This window comes from Ahaetulla prasina, chromosome 2, assembly GCF_028640845.1.
Source record: "Ahaetulla prasina isolate Xishuangbanna chromosome 2, ASM2864084v1, whole genome shotgun sequence".
Lineage (NCBI taxonomy): Eukaryota > Metazoa > Chordata > Lepidosauria > Squamata > Colubridae > Ahaetulla > Ahaetulla prasina.
Window position 1 is genome coordinate 301545189 of NC_080540.1, and position 21501 is coordinate 301566689.

Here is a 21501-nt window from a genome sequence, read left to right on the forward strand (position 1 = left end):
AGTCCAATCAAGGAACCAACAGGAATACTCTCCCCAACGCTGATAGAGCAAACCCCTTGTACATAAACAGAGAGCATACCCCCCCTCTCTCCTAAGGCTGATGGTGTTACCTAGTTGGGTCATGAAACGTGTGCAAGAAAACAACCAAGCACTCAGAGCATCAAGAATCTGGATTACTGCAATGCTCTCTACATGGGGCTCCCCTTGAGGGGCATCCGGAGGCTTCAGTTAGTCCAGAATGCGGCTGCGCGGGTGATAGAGGGAGCCCCTCGTGGCTCCCGTGTGACACCTATCCTGCGCAGACTGCACTGGCTACCTGTGGCCTTCCGGGTGCGCTTCAAGGTGTTGGTGACAATCTTTAAAGCGCTCCATGGCATAGGGCCGGGCTATTTACGGGACCGCCTACTGCTACCAAATACCTCTCACTGACCCGTGCGCTCTCACAGAGAGGGACTCCTCAGGGTGCCGTCTGCTAGGCAGTGCCGTCTGGCGACATCCAGGGAAGGGCCTTCTCTGTGGGGGCTCCCGCCCTCTGGAACGAACTCCCTCCAGGACTTCGTCAACTTCCGGACGTCCGAACCTTCCGTCGCGAGCTTAAAACACACTTATTCATCTGCGCGGGACTGGATTAGATTTTAAAGTTATGGGTTTTAAGGGGTTTTTATTATTTATACTATTTTTAAATTTGGCAATAGAATAAGTTTTTTAATTGTCGTTTTTAATCTGTATTTATATGTATTTTAACTGCCTGTGAACCGCCCTGAGTCCTTAGGGAGATAGGGCGGTATATAAATTTGAAAAATAAATAAATAAATAAATAAAATCCCACACAGTCCTTCTCCCTCCGCCTCCTCTCCCTCTCCCCTCCTCCTCCCACAACCCCCCCCCCGCTCCCTTCTATCATGGATGATGTTACCTAGTTGGGTCATGAAACGTCTGCAAGAAAAACTGCCAATCTCAGGAAGAGCCAGGGAGCCCACAGACACATTTCTTTGGTTCGAGGGCCTTTTTGGAGTTTGTGTCGAGGGCGGGGGGGGGGGGGGAAGAGAATTCAACCGAGCCCACGGCGTAGTTTGTCACCAGTGGCACTTTTTAATGGCAGTCTCTCTCGACTCTCTTTAATACCAACATGGCGGAATGGGATAAGCCTCTGAAACAAACTCAGGATGAATTATATAGCTGTCCCTCTCGGGCCCTCCAGTCCTCTTAAAATGACTCGTGTCCCACCTGCAAGGAGAGGAAAGTGGATTAGCAGAAGCCCAGCCTGTTGTGCCTCGCCCGCCCTCCTATCCTCAGCTGGGCCCCTCCCATCTCCTGCTATCTGAGCCAGAGACTGATAGTGAAGAAGAATGGCCTGGCATGCCTCCAGCCCCCAGCCCTGGCACCATGCCCGGACAGACTGAGCAAACAAACCTCCCTACAGCGTGTGAGCACGAAGCCAGCCACGAGCTAGAATTGCCGGCAGCTGAGCAGGAGGACAAAAAGTGGACAGATCCCCGCTTCCGGAGAATGGAGAGGCGACGTCAGCAAAAGGAAGGGAGGGGCAGGCCTGGATAAGTGCTGAGTCACGGAGCCACACCCCATGGCCTATATAAAGGATCTGCTTTTTGGCATTCCTTGAGTCAGGCAAAGTCTCATCTGGTTGCTGAAGTCATACCTTGGATTTCTGCCTGCCCTGAGAACTCTGACAGGACTTTGGCAAAGCTGCAGAGGCTTCGTGGCCACGCTTGATACAGACTTCCCAGACCCGGCCGTCGGAGGAGGAGTGGGACACGACATAGCCAAACCCACCAGGACTGAATCTCCAAACCTTCATCATTCCAACATTCTGACCTCCCAAGGGATCGAAGTCATCAGAATAAAGGAAGGGACCTTTGGAGGTCTTCTAGTCCAACCCCCTGCTCAGGCACCAAACCCTATAGTACCATTTCAGGCAAAGGGTCGTCCAATCTCTTCTTTAAAACCTCCAACGTTGGAGAACTCATAATTTCTGGAGGATCTGCTGAGGTTCTTCTCTGCTTTGCGGGAGATGACCTCCATCGCTGCAGAGGGTTCTTGGCCTAGAATCTGTGGCTCCCCCCATATTCCTTCACCCATCTCTCCGGCCCCCTCCCTCCTTTGGAAGGAACCAAGTGGGAGAACATCGCTACAGGACTCTTTGTCCCTTTGAAAGCCATTGCATCTTCAATGCCTTCAATGAGGAATTACAGAATAAAAAAACAACCGAATCGGAAGGGACCTTGGAGGTCTTCTAGTCCAACCCCCTGCTCAAGCAGGAGACCCTATAGTACCATTTCAGACAAATGGGTGTCCAATCCCGTCTTAAAATCCTCCAGTGACGGAGCACCCACAACTTCTGGAATAGAATAGAATAGAATAGAGCTGGAACAGCATTGGAAGGGACCTTGGAGGTCTTCTAGTCCAGCCCCCTACTCAAGCAGGAGACCCTGTACCATTTCAGATGAGGGGCTGTCCAGACTCTTCTTAAAAACCTCCAGTGTTGGAGCACTCCCACAACTTCTGGTGGCAAGCCGTTCCGCTGGTTAATTGGGCCTCACTGACAGGAAGTTTCTCCTTCATTCCAGATCGCTTCTCTCCTTGATGAGTTTCTGTCCGTTGTTTCTTGCCCAGCGCCACACGTGTGTTTTGAATGCCCACTGCTCGTGCAAATGAAGCTGTGTGTATGCGCCCACCTGCCCACACCAGAACAACTAGACACAAGAACAGTTTTTCCCCGAACGCCATCACTCTGCTAAACAAATAACTCCCTCAACACTGTCAAACTATGTACTAAATCTGCACTACTATTAATCGTTTCATAGTTCCCATCACCAATCTCTTTCCACTTATGACTGTATGACTATAACTTGTTACTGGCAATCCTTATGATTTATATTGATATACTGACCATCAATTGTGTTGTAAATGTTGTACCTTGATGAAGGTATCTTTTCTTTTATGTACACTGAGAGTGTACCAAGACAAATTCCTTGTGTGTCCAATCACACTTGGCCAATAAAAATTCTATTCTATTCTATTCTATTCTATTCTATTCTATTCTATTCTATTCTATTCTATTCTATTCTATTCTATTCTATTTCCTTCCCCTCCACCAGCCAGTTGGGGACCACTGCATTTAATTATATAGGGCAGGGTTTGTTTTTTTCAACGTAAGCTTTGGATTTCCTTACTTAAGGTTCATATACGGGAAATATGGCGGCAGGCTTGGCAATCGTGCACTGAGCATCATATCCCCCTGGTGGTCGTAGTATGGGAAACTCCTGGAAGAAAAAGAGGAGGAAGAGAGCATCATTAGAAGCGTCACTAGACACGACACAGCGCTGCGTACTCTGCTGGAGCAGGAGATCCTGTCCCATTTCAGACAAGATCTTCTTAAAAAAAACCCAGTGATGGAATACCTACTGCTTCTGGTGGCAAGCTGTTCCACTGGTTAATCGTTCTCACCGATAGGGCATTTCTCCTTAGTTCCAAGTTGCTTCTCTCCTTGGTTAGCTAGCTAGTTAGTCAATTAGTTTAGAACAAGGCTCTCCAACCTTGGCAACTTTAAGCCTGGTGGACTTCAACTCCCAGAATTCCCCAGCCAGCAAAGCTTTGCTGGAAGTTGAAGTCCGCCAGGCTTAAAGTTGCCAAGGTTGGAGACCCCTGGTTTAGAATCTCATTAGTGCTTTGCCAACGGTATCTTTTCAATCAGTCCATCAGAATAGAGCTGGAAGGGACCTTGGAGGTCTTCTAGTCCAACCCCTTGCTCAAGCAAGAGACTCTATACCAGGGGTCGGCAACCTTGTGGCTCTTTCATCCCTCTGCTGCGGCTCCCTGTCATTGGTCGGTGCCACAATTTTTTTTTTATTGAAAAAGTTTTACAAACAAAAATATTTCCCCCCTTTCCCCCTCCCCCACAAAACCCCTTCCCCTCCTCCCCGGCTTCCCGGGTCAATCACAAGGTATTGTTATACATAAACCAAACATAGAGTAAAATTAATAATCAATCCATTTTTTCCATTCAATTAAATATCTTTCCTGCGTGTTGTCTTTCAAAAAAGCTGAGATTTTAGCCATCTCAGCCAAATTAGTAACTTTCAATATCCATTCTTCTATTGTAGGTACCTCTTCTTTCTTCCAATATTGTCCAATCAACAGCCTTGCTGCTGTTATTAAATTCAGAATCAATTTAGTCTCAATCCCTGTACAATCCGTTATAATTCCCAAAAGGAAAAATTGCGGCAGGAACTTTATCTTCTTCTTCAGGACATTTTGAATAATCCACCAAATTCTTATCCAAAAGGCCTTAATTTTCTTGCAAGTCCACCAAATATGAAAATATGTAGCGTCATCACAGTCACACCTCCAACATTTCGCTTGGATATCAGGATACATACATGATAATTTTTTGGGATCTAAGTGCCATCTATAAAACATCTTATAAAAATTTTCCCTTAAATTCTGTGCTTGTGTAAACTTAACATTTCTAACCCAGATTTTCTCCCATGTTTCCAACATTATTGGTTCCTGAATATTCTGTGCCCATTTTATCATACAGTCCTTTACCAAATCCTTTTCCGAATCTATTTCAAGCAACACATTATACAATCTCTTTATATGCTCCTGGGTCTGATTTCTAATTTGCTTTATTAAATTTTCCTCCCTTTGCATTATACCAATTTTTTGATCTTCTTTCCATCTAGCACTTAGTTGCCCATATTGAAACCAAGTATAATTCCTCCCTTCTTCATTTAATACCTGTAATGATTTTAATTGCAATCTACCTCCTTCAGCATACAAAAGTTCTTTATAAGTAATCATTTCCTGTTTCTGTTCTATATTTATATTCTCTATTGCATGTCTGGGGCTCGCCCATATAGGAATCTTATAGTCTAGTTTATTGTGTCGGTGCCACAATTTTGAGAGGACCTTACGGTTGGGGGTGGGGGAAGCATGGCGTGCCAGGAGACGAGTCTATGGTGGGTCGGCTCCAGAATTGAAGGGGGGACTTTCGGTTAGGACCTTTGTGGCTCTTTGAGTGTTTAAGGTTGCCGACCCCTGCCCTAGACCATTCCAGACAAGTGACTGTCCAATCCCTTCTCAAAAACCTCCAGTGATGGACCATCCACAACTTCTGGTGGCAAGCTGTTCCACTGGTTAATAGTTCCCATGGAACTAGCTGCGCATTTTTGAAGTGGGCATCAAGCGGTGCCAACTATTTCCAGTTGCCTCTTGGAAAAAAAGCCCTTTTGGGACAACCACGACCCAGATGGCCGAGAACCTCCATAGACATCCGAAGCCGTGTTTGGCAACCCCAGGGCCAGATGGTGACTTTTGAGGGCCCTATACATTTTTGCCTTTGTGTGGCCCCTCCCACTATATATTAAAAAAAGCGTTAATCAAGATACAGGTAGCCTTCAATTTACGACCACAATTGAGCCCAACATTTCTGTCGTTAAGCAAGACATTTGTTAAGCAGGCTTTCCTTCATTTTACGACTTTTGTTGGCGCAGTTGCTAAGCAAATCACTGTGGCTGTTGTTGTTGTTGTTGTTGTTGTTGTTGTTGTTGTTATTATTATTATTATTATTATTATTATTATTATTATTATTATTATTATTATTATTATTATTAATAATTGGATTGTTATACCGCCCTTCTCCCGAAGGACTCAGGGCGGTTTACAGCCAAAGATAAAAACATAAACATAAACAAACATTAAAAGCTTATTAAAAAACCGATTCTAAAAATTTGGCCAAATCAAATTTAAAAACTAACATAAAACCATCATAAAACCCCAATTTAAAAGTTTCGTTAGGCTAGCCCCGCCTGATGAAATAACAGAGTCTTGAGCGCGCGTTTGAAGGTCCGGAGGTCGGGGAGTTGGCGCAACCCTGGAGGTAACTCATTCCAAAGGGCAGGGCCCCCCACAGAGAAGGCCCTCCCCCTGGGGGTCGCCAGTCGACATTGTTTAACTGACGGCACCCTGAGGAGGCCCTCCCTATGGGAGCGCACAGGTCGATGGGAGGCTACTGGTGGCGGCAGGCGGTCCCGTAAGTAACCCGGTCTTGTGCCATGGAGCGCTTTAAAGGTGGTAACCAACACCTTGAATTGCACCTGGAAGACCACTGGCAACCAGTGCAGCCTGCGCAGGAGAGGTGTTATATGGGAGCCACGAGTGGCTCCCTCTATCCCCCGCGCAGCCGCATTCTGGACCAGCTGGAGTCTCCTGGTGCTCTTCAAGGGGAGCCCCATGTAGAGAGCATTGCAGTAGTCCAGGCGGGAAGTGACAAGGGCATGAGTGACCGTGCATAGGGAGTCCCGGTCAAGGAAGGGACGCAACTGGCGAATCAGGCGAACCTGATAAAAAGCTCCCCTGGCGACGGCCGTCATATGTTCTTCAAAAGACAGCCGATCATCCAGGAGAACGCCTAAGTTGCGAACACTCCCCCTGGGGGGCCAATGATTCGCCCCCAACAGTCAGCGATGGGACAAGCTGGCTGTACCGGGAGGCCAGCATCCACAGCCACCCTGTACCGAGGAAGCTGACATGGTTGTTAAGTGAATCTGTTTACCCCTTGTCGGAAGGTCACAAAAGGGGATCACGTGACCCTGGGACCCCAGCAATGGTCATAAGTATGAGTCAGTTGCCAAGCATCTGAATTTGGATCACCTGATCATGGGGATGCTACAAAGGTCGTAAGCGTGAAAAATGGTCATAAACATTGGTGAAATCCAATTTTTTTTTACTACTGGTTCTGTGGGTGTGGCTTGGTGGGTGTGGCTTGGTGGGCGTGGCAGGGGAAGGATACTGCAAAATCTCCATTCCTATTCCACTGGGGCCAGCCAAAGGTGGTATTTGCTGGTTCTCAGAACTACTCAAAATTTCTGCTATTGGTTCTTCAGAACCTGTCAGAACCTGCTGGATTTCACCCCTGGTCATAAGTCATCTTTTTTCAGTGAGGTTGTAACTTTCAACCGTCACTAAATGAACCATTGTAAGTCGAGGACTCCCTGTAACAGAGTTGCTATCTATCCCACATTTTCCTATCTTACCAAGAAATCGGTTGTGGTCTACTTTATCAAATGCCTTCCTGAAGTATTGCTGAATCTTGTCACGCTCCCAAAAACTGACTTACAGTTTTTCTTCCTAGAATGTCAGAATATCTAATCCCTTTATGGCCATTCTATTATTTCCTTCCTCTGGTCCCGTCCTTGGTCAGGGACGTCCAGCTTAGACAGGGATGATACAGACTTTGGAACCGATGGGCTGGTGGACAGAGTGAACTTATCAGCTCTGAAACCGATAAGGCTTGGAAGTTAATTTTTAATGTAACCTACATTTTTAAAGTTAGGACGGAGGGCTCCGCATATAACAAGCTAAACACAGAGAATGTCCACCTATTTCTGATGTGTTGGTAAAAAAAATTAACGTTTGTATGTTTAAGTCCCCACTGACATTTTTTTCCTCCAGTACTAAATGCAAATCACTCGCTCTCCCCGTCTCTCTCTTTCTCTCTCCCCATTTCTTTCTCTCTCTCCAACTTTGCCTCTTGCGTTCTCCATCTCTCCATTTCTCTGTCTCTCTCTCTCTCCCCATCTCTTTCTCTCTCTCTATCCATCTCTGTCTCTTTGTCCATCTCTCTCTCTCTCTCTCCATCTCTCTCTCTCTCCATCTTTCTGACCCTCTTTTTGTCTCTCCCATCTCTCTCTCTCTTTGTCTCTCTCTCTCTCCCCATCTCTCTCTTAATCTGTTTCTCTCTTTCTCCATCTCTCTCCTTCTCCCTCCCTCTTTCTCTCTCTCAACAGCGCTCTCTTTCTTTTTTTCTTTTTTGTCCCAACAGTATACGTCAACATTGATATAAAACAACAACACATCATAAAAAAAAAACATATATATAAGCAAAAGTATGCAACAACTATATTAATTTGATATAATGAAAGGGAACAATAGGACAGGAATGGTAGGCACTTTTGTGCTCTTATGCACGCCCCTCTCTTTCCATCTCTCTCTCTTTTTCTCTTTCTCTCCATCTCCTTCTCCCTCTTTCCCCCGTCTTTCTTTTTCTCTATCTCTTTTTCTCTCCCTCTCTCTTTCTCTTTCCATCCCCCTCCCCTTTCGCACTGTTCTTCAATCTTAGCAAATTCCAGGATGCGTGCGTGGACTTCAACTCCCAGAATCCCCCCAGCCAACACGATCCTAATGAAATCTCCAACCTACCCCATTAATATTTTAGTTAATTATTTTATTTATTTATTTTATTTTATTAAATTTTTATACCGCCCTTTTCCCGAAGGACTCAGGGCGGTGTACAGCCGAAATAAAATACAGAGTATATACAATTAAAAGAGATTAAAATAAACTATTACTAAATGGCCGGTAATTAAAAGATTTAAAAATTTAAAATATTACTAAAACCCCAATTTAAAATCCACTATTTATGCCAGTCCTGCTTGAATGAATAAATATGTTTTTAGCTCACGACGAAAGGTCCGAAGATCAGGCACTTGACGTAAGCCAGGGGGGAGTTCGTTCCAGAGTGTTGGTGCTCCCACAGAGAAGGCCCTACTCCTGGGGGCCGCCAGCCGACATTGTTTGGCGGACGGCACCCTGAGAAGGCCCTCTCTGTGAGAGCGTACGGGTCGATGGGAGGCATAAGGTAACAGCAGGCGGTCTCGTAAGTACCCGGGTCCTAAGCCATGGGCGCTTTAAAGGTGGTAACCAGGATCTTGGCGCACCCGAAGACTACAGGAAGCCAGTGCAGACTACGGAGCAGTGGTGTTACATGGGAGCCACGAGCGGCTCCCATTACCACTCGCGCAGCTGCATTCTGGACTAACTGCAGCCTCCGGGTGCACCTCAAGGGCAGCCCCATGTAGAGAGCATTGCAATAATCCAGCCGAGACGTAACCAGAGCGTGAGTGACTATGCATAAGGCATCCCGGTCAAGAAAGGGACACAGCTGGCGGACCAAGCGGACTTGGTAAAAGGCCCTCCTGGTGACGGCCGCCAGATGTTCATCAAAGGACAGCCGACCATCCAGGAGGACGCCCAAGTTACGAACCACCTCCTTTGGGGCCACTAACTCGCCCCCAACAGTCAGCTGCGGATGCAGCTGACTGTACCGGGGTGCCGGCATCCACAGCCACTCCGTCTTGGAGGGATTGAGCTTGAGTCTGTTTCTCCCCATCCAGACCCGTATGGCTTCCAGGCACCGGGACAGCACTTCGACTGCTTCGTTGGGGTGGTCCGGGGTGGAAAAGTACAGCTGAGTATCATCAGCGTACAGATGATAACTCACCCCGAAGCCACTGATGACCTCACCCAGCGGTTTCATGTAGATGTTGAACAGGGTAGGCGAGAGAATCGACCCCTGAGGTACCCCACAAGTGAGGCCCCTCGAGGACGACCTCTGCCCCCCTGTCAACACCGTCTGCGACCGGTCGGAGAGATAGGAGGAGAACCACCGATAAACGGTGCCTCCCACTCCCAATCCCTCCAACCGGCGCAGCAGGATACCATGGTCGATGGTATCAAAAGCCGCTGAGAGATCTAATAGGACCAAGGCAGAGGAACAACCCCTGTCCCTGTCCCTCCAGAGGTCATCCACCAACGCGACCAAAACCGTCTCCGTGCTGTAACCGGGTCGGAAGCCGGACTGGAACGGGTCTAGATAGACAGCTTCCTCCAGGTGCTGGGGAAGCTGCCACGCAACCACACTCTCTACAATCTTCGCTAAAAAGCGAAGGTTGGAGACTGGACGATAATTTCCCAAAATAGCTGGGTCCAGGGAAGGCTTCTTCAGGAGAGGTCTCACCACCGCCTCCTTCAAGGTGGCGGGGAAAACCCCTTCCACCAAGGAAGCATTTATAATCCCCTGGATCCAGCCTCGTGTTACTTCCTGAGCAGCCAGTACTAACCAGGAAGGGCACGGGTCCAGTAAACATGTAGTTTATCATCAATTGTGTTGTAAATGTTGTACCTTGATGAACGTATCTTTTCTTTTATGTACACTGAGAGCATATGCACCAAGACAAATTCCTTGTGTGTCCAATCACACTTGGCCAATAAAATTCTATTCTATTCTATTCTATTCTATTCTAGTTGCATGCAACCTCCCCAGCAACCTGTCCACGTCCTCGAGAGCCACAGAATCAAACTCATCCCAAATAACCTCAACAAGACAAGTCTCTGCCACCTCGGCTGAATCATCGCAATCATGGTCCAAGCCATCACGAAGCTGAACGATTTTATCGTATAGATAACCGTTAAACTCCTCGGCTCGACCTTGCAGGGGGTCATCCCGTCCCTCCTGTTGAAGGAGGGAACGGGTCACCCGAAACAGGGCGGCCGGGCGGTTATCTGCCGATGCAATGAGGGTGGAAACGTAGGAACGCTTCGCCTCCCTCGTTGCCACTAGGTAGGTCCTAGTAAAGGACCTCACTAGTGTCCGATCAGCCTCGGAACGGCTGGACCTCCAAACACTCTCTAGGCATCTTCTCCGGCGTTTCATCTCTCTCAGCTCCCCGGAGAACCAGGGAGCCAATTGAGTTCTACGCCAGGTCAGAGGCTGCAAAGGCACAACACGGTCCAAAGCCCCAGCCGCGGCCCGTTCCCAAGCCGCAACCAGTTCTTCAGTCGTGCCGTGGGTAAGATCCTCAGGAAATGGCCCAAGCTCCATCAGGAACCTCTCCGGGTCCATCAGGCGCCTGGGACGGAACCAACGCATCGGCTCCGTCTCCCTGTGGTGGTGAGCAGCGGTTCGAAAGTCTAGGCGAAGGAGAAAATGATCTGACCATGACAACGGTTCTTTCACTATATCTCCTAAATCCAGATCATTTACCCACTGACCAGAGATAAAAATCAAGTCTAGCGCGCCTCCCCCGATGTGTGTAGGGCCATCAGTTACTTGAATCAGGTCCAAGGCCGTCATGGAGGCCTGGAACTCCTGAACCACTGTTGATGACAGGCCGGCCGATGGCAAGTTGAAATCTCCCAAGACCAAAAGTCTGGGAATCTCAACCGCCATGCCAGCAAGCACCTCCAGTAGCTCAGGTAGGGCTGTAGTCACGCAGCAAGGAGCCAGGTACGTGATCAACAACCCCATCTGATTTCGATGGCCCCACTTCACAAGGAGGGATTCACAGCCAGCTATCTGAGGAACAGTGGACTCCCTTGGCTCCAGACTTTCTCTAATCACAACCGCCACCCCCCCACCCCTACCCTGGGCCCTCGGCTGATGGAATGCATGGAAACCCGGAGGGCACAGTTCAACCAGGGGTACACCCCCTTCTGTGCCCAACCAGGTCTCCGTAATGCCCATAAAGTCTGCGGATTCCCTCTGAATCAGATCGCAAATCAGGGGAGCCTTATTAACCACGGACCGGGCATTGCATGGACCGTGGTTGCTAGTTAAAATACCCGTGGTTGCTATTTAGCAATTAAAGTTATGGGTTCACTCCTGAAGTTTCCTTTGTATCCATGTGGACTTTCTCCTAAAACCTTTGATGGGTCAGTTGGCATGTGGAGATGGAAACTGTAACCATTGCTATGAACCATTTTACAAAATTTGCTTAGGAAGCAACTTAAAAGCTTCAATGCACCACCATTCCTCCTCCTCCTCCTTCTTCCTCCTCCCCCCCTCTTCTTCTTTTTCCTCTTCCTCTTCCCCCTCCCCCCTCCTCCTCCTTCTTCCTCCTCTTCCTCCTCCTCCTTCTTCCTCCTCCTCCCCTCTTCTTCTTTTCCTCTTCCTCTTCCCCTCCCCTCCCTTCCTCCTCCTTCCTCCTCCTCCTCCTCCTTCCTCCTCCCCCGTTCTTCTTTTTCCTCTTCCTCTTCCTCTTCCCCTCCCTTCCTCATCCTTCTTCTTCCTCCTCCTCCTTCTTCCTCCTCCTCCCCACTCTTTTTCTTTTTTCTCTTCCTCTTCCCCTCCCCTCCCTTCCTCCTCCTTCTTCCTCCTCCTCCTCCTCCTCCTCCTTCTCCTTCTTCCTCCTCCCCTCCCCCTCCCCTCCTCCTCCTCTCCCCTCCCCACCAACCCTCAAGAGGGAAAAAAACATGAGAAGAAGCTCTCATCCCAGGAAGAACTGGCTATTTGAAACCAGAGCTTCTGTAGCAGGAATTTTCTCCCCCTTCCATCCATGGAAGCACAATGCTGACCTCCACTGTCGGTGAGAACATTTTCAGGCAGCGGGGTGAAGGATAATTCTGAGGAATGAAGACCAGGAGGGCTGGTGCTCTGGATCAACATTTCTCAACCTCAGCAATTTTAAGATGGATGGACATCAATAGCTAGAATTCTCCAGCCAGCATGTTTTAAGAGTGGTGGACTCCAACTCCCAGAATTCCCCAGCCAGCAAGCTTTAAGATAGGTGGATTTTATTGATGGAGTTCAAGTCCCAGAATTCCACTGGGTCAATTCCCAGAATTCCCCAGCCAGCATGCCTTAACATTGGGTGGACTTCAACTCCCAGAATTCCCCAGCCAGCATCCTTTAAGATGGGTGGATTTTAATTCCCAGAATTCCCCAGCCAGCAAGCTTTAAGATAAGTGGATTTTACTGATGGAATTCAAGTCCCAGAATTCCACTGGGTCAACTCCCAGAATTCCCCAGCCAGCATACCTTAACATGGGTGGACTTCAACTCCCAGAATTCCCCAGCCAGCATCCTTTAAGATGGGTGGATTTTAATTCCCAGAATTCCCCAGCCAGCAAGCTTTAAGATAGGTGGATTTTACTGATGGAATTCAAGTCCCAGGATTCCACTGGGTCAACTCCCAGAATTCCCCAGCCAGCATACCTTAACATGGGTGGACTTCAACTCCCAGAATTCCCCAGCCAGCATCCTTTAAGATGGGTGGATTTTAATTCCCAGAATTCCCCAGCCAGCAAGCTTTAAGATAGGTGGATTTTACTGATGGAATTCAAGTCCCAGAATTCCACTGGGTCAACTCCCAGAATTCCCCAGCCAGCATGGCTTAACGTGGGTGGACTTCAACTCCCAGAATTCCCCAGCCAGCACGTCTGTCCGTCATAACATTGCTGAAGCCAAGAAAAAAACTGCCCTGGGACCTTAAGACTGGGTCTCCAAACTTGGTAGCTTTGAGACTTGTGGAACTTCAACTCCCAGAATTCCTCAGCCAGCATGGTGTTAAAAATGGTTAGGTTTGGAGGCCCCTGTCTTTGAAGGACACGTCAAGAAGATCAAAGAGAGAACTTCACCAAAGTTGGTTGCTCTCCAGCTTGAAGTCTCCACATTAAGGACCCTAACTCTAGCTCCAGGGGGGCATCCTGCCCTGACCCCAGGAAACCTATTTGTGGTGCCTGACTGGTACCTGAGCCCACCCCCAAAAGACCCCCCAGGAGGAGTTGGAGGAAGAGGGGCTGCAGAACCGAACCCTCCGAACCTTACAATCTTCTCAACTAGCTGGCTGATCTGCCTCTCGGTGGAGGGGGCTCCGTCTACGTAGTAATCCATTCCACGCAAGCAGTAATGGCGGCCGGTGCAAGGGCTGTAGTACCCCTGGTAGGGCATCCGGCCCGGGATGGAGTATTGATGCTGGACGTACGGAAGCTGCTTCCGAGACAAGCTGTTCAACATGTTGACCACGACTTCCCGTTCTGGAGAAAAGAGGTCAGAAAGAGAGGATGGCTAGAGGGCAGAAGTGAGAGATGCTCGCTCCATCGACCGCGGGTTCAAGGCCAACCTTGGAGGGTTCAAGAAGCAACTTGGAATTAAGGAGAAACTGTCCTAACAGTGGAGGACAATTAACCAGTGGAACCGCTTGCCACCAGAAGTTGTGGGTGCTTCATCAATGGATATTTTTCAGAAGAGACTTGACAGCCACTTGTCTCAAATGGTAGAGGCTGGGTTGGGGTTGGACTAGAAGACCTCCAAGGTCCCTTCTAGCTCTATTCCAATCGATTGACTCAGGAAGCACCCCTTCTCGGAATGCAAAATTTGTGAACTCAGCATTCAGAATAATAGAGAAGGAGAGGGGAATTGAGAGTGTGATTATGTGTGGAGTGACTAGAGATTATAATTTAGGAATTATTTTGGATTATGATTGTTAGTTTTGATACCCTGCATTTTGTTCTGGGAAGTCGGGGTGGGGGGTGGGGGATAAGGGGGAGGGGAATTGGGGGGTTGAGGGTAGAGGATGGAGTGATGGTTAATGTACAGGGATTATTGAAGATGTATAAATATAATTAATGTAGGGTCGGGTCTGCCCAGTTACCATTTTAGAACGATGGGAGGGAGAAAAGAGAGAGTAGGAGGTAGGAAAGAGGAGAAGAGGGGTAGAAGAGGGAGAAGAGGAAGGAAGAGGGGTAGAAGAGGGAGAAGGAAGGTGTAGGGTGGAAGGAGGAGAGGATGTAGATAAGAGAAGGGGAGGAAAGTCTGGAAAGTAGAAGAAGGTAGAAGAGGGAAGAGTGTTAAAAAGGGGGGGGGGTGACTGGGCAAGCCCGACTAATTGTATATAACTGTACATTGGATGGGTGTTTGATATGATTGTAAAAATAAAACTTTTTTATGAAAAAAAACAAAACATTCAGAATAATAGAATAACAGAGTTGGAAGGGACCTTGGAGGTCTTCTAGTCCAACCCCCTGCTCAAGGAGGAAACCCTATACCATTTCAGGCAAATGGCTGTCCAGTCTCTTCTTAAAAGCCTCCAGTGATGGAGCAGCCACAACTTCTGGTGGCAAGCTGTTCCACTGGTTAATTCTCCGCTGTCAAGAAATTTCTCCTTAATTCCAAGTTGCTTCTCTCCTTGGTTAGTTTCCATCCGTTGCTTCTTATCCTGCCTTCAGGTGCTTTGGAGAATAGATGGACCCCGTCTTCTTTGCGGCAACCCCCTAAACTAGACATACCAAATTCTTACAACTATTCTTCATATATTTTAGCCTACTGTCCCCTAAAATTCACCAAACCTGAAGGCTCAAGACTGTAATCTCAAATCTCAAGACTATAATCTCAAAACTATGTTTTCAGATTACCAATAAAGGAGAATATTTATAGCTCAGGGTTGAAAAGGAGGAGGAGGAGGGGGAGGACGGGGATGGGATGGGGAGGAGGATTGTGGGATCCTTGGTTCTTTCTGAGTTTGGTTGTTTTCTTGCAGACCTTTCATGACCCAACTAGGTAACATCATCACTGCTAGAAGGGGCTTGTATATCAACAGAGAGCAGACCCCATTCCCTTCAACGCTGATGATGTTACCTAGTTGGGTCATGAAACGTCTGCAAGAAAGCAACCAAGCTCAGAGAGCACCAAGGACCCTTTGTAGCCCAGATTGGGTAGCTATCTTATGCCTACATTGAGGTGAGAGAGGGAAGCTTCAGGTACCGTAATTGTTGAGTCGCTCAGGCTTCGGGGGATACTCCATGGGCATCCCACGCAGAATGGCATCCATGCCAGCCTCCTGAAAGGCAAATGTGCAACAGGTAAATCTGTTTCTGCTGGAAAGAAGACGGATGGCCAGAACTCCAGAGCCGAATTTCAAAAGATTTGTGATGGAGTCCTGCCTTAATTTTAGGTTGGTGTTTCTCAGGCTCAACAACTTTAAGATGGGTGGACTTCTGTGGCTCAGACTGGTAAGACAGTCTGTTATTAACAGCAGCTGCTTGCAATTACTGCAGGTTCGAGCCCCACCAGGCCCAAGGTTGACTCAGCCTTCCATCCTTTATAAGGTAGGTAAAATGAGGACCCAGATTGTTGGGGGCAATAAAAGTTGACTTTGTATATAATATACAAATGGATGAAACTATTGCTTGACATAGTGTAAGCCGCCCTGAGTCTTTGGAGAAGGGCGGGATATAAATGCAAATAAAAAAAAAAAAACTTCAAGTCCCAGAATTCCCCAGGCAGCTGATTCCATTTTCAAAACGTGATGTCATTAAAATTTGCACAGCCCACTCCTCAAATGTAGGAAGTTCCGGGGTAGTTTACGAAGAAAAATATATCAGCAATTAAATCAGAGTCCTAAAACAGGATACAGTAGTCCTCGCCTTACAACCACAACTGAGCCCCTAAATTTCCATTGCTAAGCAATTTTGCTCCATTTTACGACCTTTCCTGCCACGGATTTATACTCCTTGAAGACAGCTGGTCATTTGCAACCTTTTAGAGAGTCCCGGAGGCCACTTGGAGGTTTGTCTGGGTCCTCAAGGTCACCTGAGTGGTGCAAATGGGTGTGAATTGGTGTGAAGTTCCAAGAAGGCTCCACACCAATTTGCACCACTCAGGTGACCCCGAGGACACAGACAAACCTCCAAGTGGCCTCAATGACTCTCTAAAAAGGATGCAAATGACCGGCTGTCTGCAAGGAATATAAAATCCTTCCATTCCCCACCACCCAGTCAAAATCGAAGAAGCTTTTTGAATGAGAAGTGAAATGTCTTCAAAAGAAAAAACAAAGTTTAATTGCCTCCTGAAAAAGCACCTTTGGGACAACCATGACTTGGAGGACTGAGAATCTCTACAGACTTTGAGCTACACAATTTGGGATGAAGACCCTTTGAATGGTGTGGGAGGAGGAATGGATTCCCAGAGAGAAAAACTGCAGACTACAGGAACCATTTGCACCACTCAGGTGATCCTGAGGACACAGATGAACCTCCAAGTGGCCACAATGACCCACTAAAAGGATGCAAATGACCAGCTGTCTGCAAGGAGTGTAAATCCTTCCCTTCGCCACCATCCAGCCAAAGCTGAAGAAGCTTCTTGGATGAGAAGCAAAACGTCTTCAAAGAAAAACCAGAAAGTTCAGTTGCCGCTTGAAAAAGCACCTTTGGGACACCTGGAGCCATGCTTAAAAGACAACCAAGTGGAGATTTCCTATGCATTGCGCCCCCCCACCCACCGCAGGATAAGATTCCCCCCTGAACCCCCAACCATTTCTTAACCTCTTCCCCACTCCTGGAAAAACCCAGCCCTGGCTTACCCTGGGGATCCGTGGCAGGTACGTGGTATATCGGTTCCAGGCTGCGCTGTTGTACGGTCCAGTCCTCCACGTTGCGTATCTGTCGTTGCCGACGAACACTGGGTTGAATTTTTCTGGGTTTGGAAGAGAAAGGAGGGTTTTCACTAAATGAATCATTGTAAGTTGTTATTTCTTGTGCGTTCTTCCTTCTGCTCTTTCAGCTAAGGCAGCCGTTTCTTTCCGTCTTTCGGCTGCTAAAAGTAGACAAAGATCGCCCCCAAATGTTTCGTGACAACAGACTTTGAAATCGCCTTATACATTGTAAGCCGCCCTGAGTCTTCGGAGAAGGGCGGGGTATAAATGTAAAAAAAAACAACAAAAAAAAATGTCAGCCACAATTAGAACAGGCTGGGATCAAATGGATTCATCGCACGGCAGATCCGAGCTCCGTGATTCAGGATTCGTTAAGTGCTACAATAATAGAAACCGCGTAGTCTTTGCTTCACCCGAAAACTCTCCAAATTTATCAGGGCTGACAAATGCTGGGAAATCCTTTCTAGCTGTGAATTCTCACCAGGGAAGAAAACTCCCAACATCTGGCTGGGCCAGAGAGCTGCAGGTACAAGGGGTTGACAACTATGGGCCTTTACGAACTGTGGACTTCAATTCCCAGAATTCCCCAGCTGGCAAGCTTGAAGATGGGTGGACTTCAATTCCCAGAATTCCTCAGCTGGCAAGGTTTGAGATGGGTGGACTTCAATTCCCAGAATTCCCCAGCCGGCAAGCTTGAAGATGGGTGGACTTCAATTCCCAGAATTCCTCAGCTGGCAAGGTTTGAGATGGGTGGACTTCAATTCCCAGAATTCCCCATTCGTGACCTTCTCAGCTGGCTTCCGACGAACAAAGTCAAGTTGGATTTACTTCACGACCACTTGATTCACTTAATTGCAGTGATTCGCTTAACAACTGTGGCAATAAAAGATCGAAAAACTGGTCATGACTCACTTAACAACTGCTTTGCTTAACAACAGAAATCCTGGTCCCAATTACAGTCATAAATTGAAGACTACCTCTGTCATGGTGTAAACAGAGGCCAAAAAAAGACAACTTGAGTACTGTTGTGACTCTAGCCCCCGAACCTGGCCCCATGCCTGAAAGTGACTCCGAGAGTGAGGGGGAAGGGCTGGTAAGGCTTACCTCAGGAGCACCCATTCCTTTGGCTCGGCTCCAGGAGCCAGAACCAGACCAGTCGGAGGAGGTAATGAGGCCGTCATCCCCTGATTCCTCCCTTCCCCAGGCTACGCCTTCAGACCCAGCTGATAATAATAATAATCAAGCTTGGCTTGACCCGCACTTCAGAAGATTAGAGAGGTGGCGTCATCAAAAGGAAGGGTGGGGCAGGAGCCCCACCCCACAGGATATATAAGGAGCTTTGGGACTGCTCTCACTCCACGGGAAGCAAAAGAGTAGCTGATCCGTTTCAAAAAGAGCTGAAAGTCTTGCTACGTGAGTCATTTGTTTGAACTTTGGCAGGCAGCTGCGATTTCTCTGCCAGGACTGATAAGAGCCGTGAATCTACTGGCCAAAGGCCAGCTCGTTACTCCGAAGTGGGGAAGGAGACAGAACAAGTACCTTCTTCGCGGGACACCCAATATTTGTATGGCCGGTAGGCCGTTGGTTCTAGCGAGTTCTTGTAGGAGTACTCCTGGACTGCCCTTTTCACCATCTTCTCCAGGTGGGCTTGGTCAATCGGATGGTCCACTCTGGGTATGGTCAAACCCTGCGGACAGGAAGGGGAGCAAATCGAGATGAGGAAGGAGTCTTTGGGTAACCCTGGAGGAATCATTTCTGTGAGGACAACCTCTCGAGCAGGAAATGTAGGTGCCTAGAATTGTAGAGTTGGTAGGACACCCTGTTTCTCCTCTACTGCTCTACAAGGTTGCACAACCTTGGTAAATTTAACATAGACTTGGACTTCAACTCCCAGAATTCCCCAGTCATCAAGGCCCAGAATTCTGCTCGCTTGGTCTCACCCTCTCCATGTTTGGAGGTCGAGTTCAATGTGTCTCAACTCTGGTAAGTTTAAGATGAGTGGACTTCAACCCCCAGAATTCCCCAGCCAGCACCTGTGGATTTCAACTCCCAGAATCCTGCTGGCTGGTCCCACTCTCGCAATATTTGGAGGACTAGTCCAGTGGTGGGTTTCAAATTTTTTTACTAGTGGTTCTGTGAGTGTGGCTTGATGGGTGTGGCTTAATGGGCATGGCAGGGGAAGGATACTGCAAAATATCCTTTCCCTCCCCACTCCAGGGGAAGGTTACTGCAAAATCCCCATTTCCTCCTAATCAGCTGGGACTCAGGAGGCAGAGAATAAGTGGGGGCGGGGCCAGTTATAATTTTTACTACCGGTTCTTCGAACTACTCAATATTTCCGCTACCGGTTCTCCAGAACTTGTCAGAACCTGTTGAAACCCACCTCTGGACTAGTCCAGCATTTCTCAAACCCTGGCAAGTTTAAGATGAGTGGACTTCAACTCCCAGAATTCCACTGGCTGGATCCCACTCTCTCCACATTTGAAAGTCTAGTGCAGCATTTCTCAAACCATGGCAAGTTTAACATGGGCGGACTTCAACTCCCAGAATTCCCCAGCCAGCATCCGTGGACTTCAATTCCTAGAATACTTCTGGCTGGAGTTCCCCTCTCTCAATGTTTGGAGGTCTAGTTCAACGTGTCTCAACCTTAGCAAGTATAAGATGGGTGGACTTCAACTCCCAGAATTCCTCAGCCAGCATGGGGAATTTTAATTGCAGGACACATGGAGAGACTTCACCATAGTTTTAACTGAATATAACATTAGTAAAGAAAAAATTCTACCCTACAAGTGCCCTCCCCTCCTCTAAGGTATTCCTGCGAGGCACCTGAAGAATGACGTGAAAATCCTAAAAGTACCAATGGAAGAGAATATTTGTAGCTCGGGAGTTGAACTGTGAGATTAACTTGCTCTCAGATGCTCATGGTTTCCTAGTTGAAGTTATGGTGAACTCTGTCGATGTGTTTGTGCAGTTTTGATCATGTCTTCTGATTTTTCATCATGCGTTCTGACTTAGAAACTATAGTTTCTCAACCTAAAACTAGAGAATTCGAGGAAGACTGGCACTCAGCCATCAACAGGCACAGAGAGATAAATAACATTTACACACCATTCAAAAGAGTCAGTCGAAAAGCCAAAAAAGGAAACAAAAAAACCAGCTCCTCACCAGCAATTGACAGGGGCAAAGATTAACACCAAGATTAATATTAGACTTGGTTCACTTCTTGAATGTTAAGAATTAAACCATATCTCACTGCCAACTCAGACCAACAATCACACTGTAAGCAACAGTTTAATCAAGCAACCATCAAACAGGGCCAGCCACTTATATATATAAGCAGAGAGCAAAACCTACACTCCCTTCTAGCACTGATGATGTTATCTAGTTGGGTAATAAAATGTTTGCAAGAAAAGAACCAAGTTCGGAGAGCACCAAGGACTAAACAGTTCCTGTTCCTCCTCCTCCTCCTCCTCCTCTCTGCAGACCCCCTTTCTTCTAGCATTGAAGATGTTACCTGGTTGGGTCCTGAAACATCCACAAGAAAATAACCAGAGCACCAAGGACCCCACAGTCCTCCTCCTCCCTACAAACCTCCCTGTGATTAGTCGGGTCATGAAAAGCCTGCAAGAAAACCACCAACCTCAGGAGCACCAAGGACCCTACATCTCTATCTTCACAACCTCTCCACTGTGAAGGGAAGGCAGCTAGGAGACACACAGTTGTGAAGGATTGTCAGCTCTTCCAGGTAGCAAAGACCAGGAAAACCAATTCTACACGTCAGGAAGGAACTATGGAGGTAGCTTGTGGTAACAGAATCTTGAAAGTTCTGACTGTGATTTCCCGTCTGTTCCTCTTATCACCCCCAGGGGATTAGGGTGGAGCTAACCCTGGTTTCCTTGGCTTGAAGTATGTTTGGCTAAGTGTTGTAGTAACCATCTCTGCATGGTTTCTCCAAGGTCACCTCCGAGCCTTTTTACAGGTCTGAGATCTTGATGTATGTACTTCACACGAGCCATCAAGAGGCAGAGGTGGCCCTTGACTGTGTTGTGGAGTCGGACAGCGATGAGGCTGAGGAAGAACATGGGCAAGTCCTGGAGGTTGGGGAAGGCCCGGATGAGGGCTCTGCGTCGGAGGCAGAGGTGGGGCCAGGGCCATCTGGGAGTGAGGTGTGGACTCCGGAGCCTCCAGATGCTGACAGTAGTGAGGCAGAGCAACAGGAGGAGCCAGCCCCCGGGCCCTTGAGTTTGACACCCCTGTTGTAGGTGCTCCATCACTGGAAGTTTTTAAGAAGAGATTGGACAGCCACTTGTCTGGAATGGTATGGCATCTCCTGCTCGAGCAAGTGGTTGGACTAGAAGACCTCCAAGGTCCCTTCCAACTTTGTTATTCTGTTAACAATTAATCCACGGAATGACTTGCCATCCAGAGGTTGTGGGTGCTCCATCACTGGAGGCTTTCAAGAAAAGATTGGACAACCATTTATCTGAAACGG

At 47.8% G+C, this 21501-nt stretch overlaps 1 protein-coding gene across 4 annotated transcripts; it reads right to left on the reverse strand.

Moving 5' to 3' along the window:
• Nucleotides 1-1074: 1074 nt before the first annotated feature.
• SPMIP6 (sperm microtubule inner protein 6) lies at nt 1075-20825 on the reverse strand. 4 transcript variants are annotated; one of them, XM_058171967.1, is made up of 6 exons: nt 18549-18897; nt 16938-17050; nt 15341-15416; nt 13401-13614; nt 3192-3281; nt 1075-1227 (listed from the first exon to the last, which is right to left on the reverse strand). In XM_058171967.1, the coding sequence occupies exons 1-6, from the start codon at nt 18760-18762 to the stop codon at nt 1119-1121; spliced, it is 816 nt and encodes a 271-aa protein (XP_058027950.1). In that variant the 5' UTR covers nt 18763-18897; the 3' UTR covers nt 1075-1118. The 4 variants fall into 4 exon arrangements, with proteins under 4 accessions (XP_058027950.1, XP_058027952.1, XP_058027951.1 ...); XM_058171969.1 differs by having other exon boundaries at nt 1118-1227; nt 13406-13614; XM_058171968.1 differs by lacking the exons at nt 1075-1227; nt 3192-3281 and adding an exon at nt 20650-20825 and having other exon boundaries at nt 12626-13614; nt 18549-18696.
• Between the last annotated feature and the right edge of the window lie 676 nt (nt 20826-21501).

Excerpts from the sequence above, each read along its gene's own strand:
- SPMIP6 (XM_058171966.1), bottom strand. The coding sequence starts at position 18,762 with ATGATTCCTCCAGGGTTACCCAAAGACTCCTTCCTCATCTCGATTTGC. Across the intron at positions 17,051-18,548 it reads TTGGGTGTCCCGCGAAGAAG|AAAAATTCAACCCAGTGTTC; the intron begins GTACTTGTTCTG and ends TTCCAAACCCAG. Across the intron at positions 15,417-16,937 it reads ACCTGCCACGGATCCCCAGG|GAGGCTGGCATGGATGCCAT; the intron begins GTAAGCCAGGGC and ends TTTGCCTTTCAG.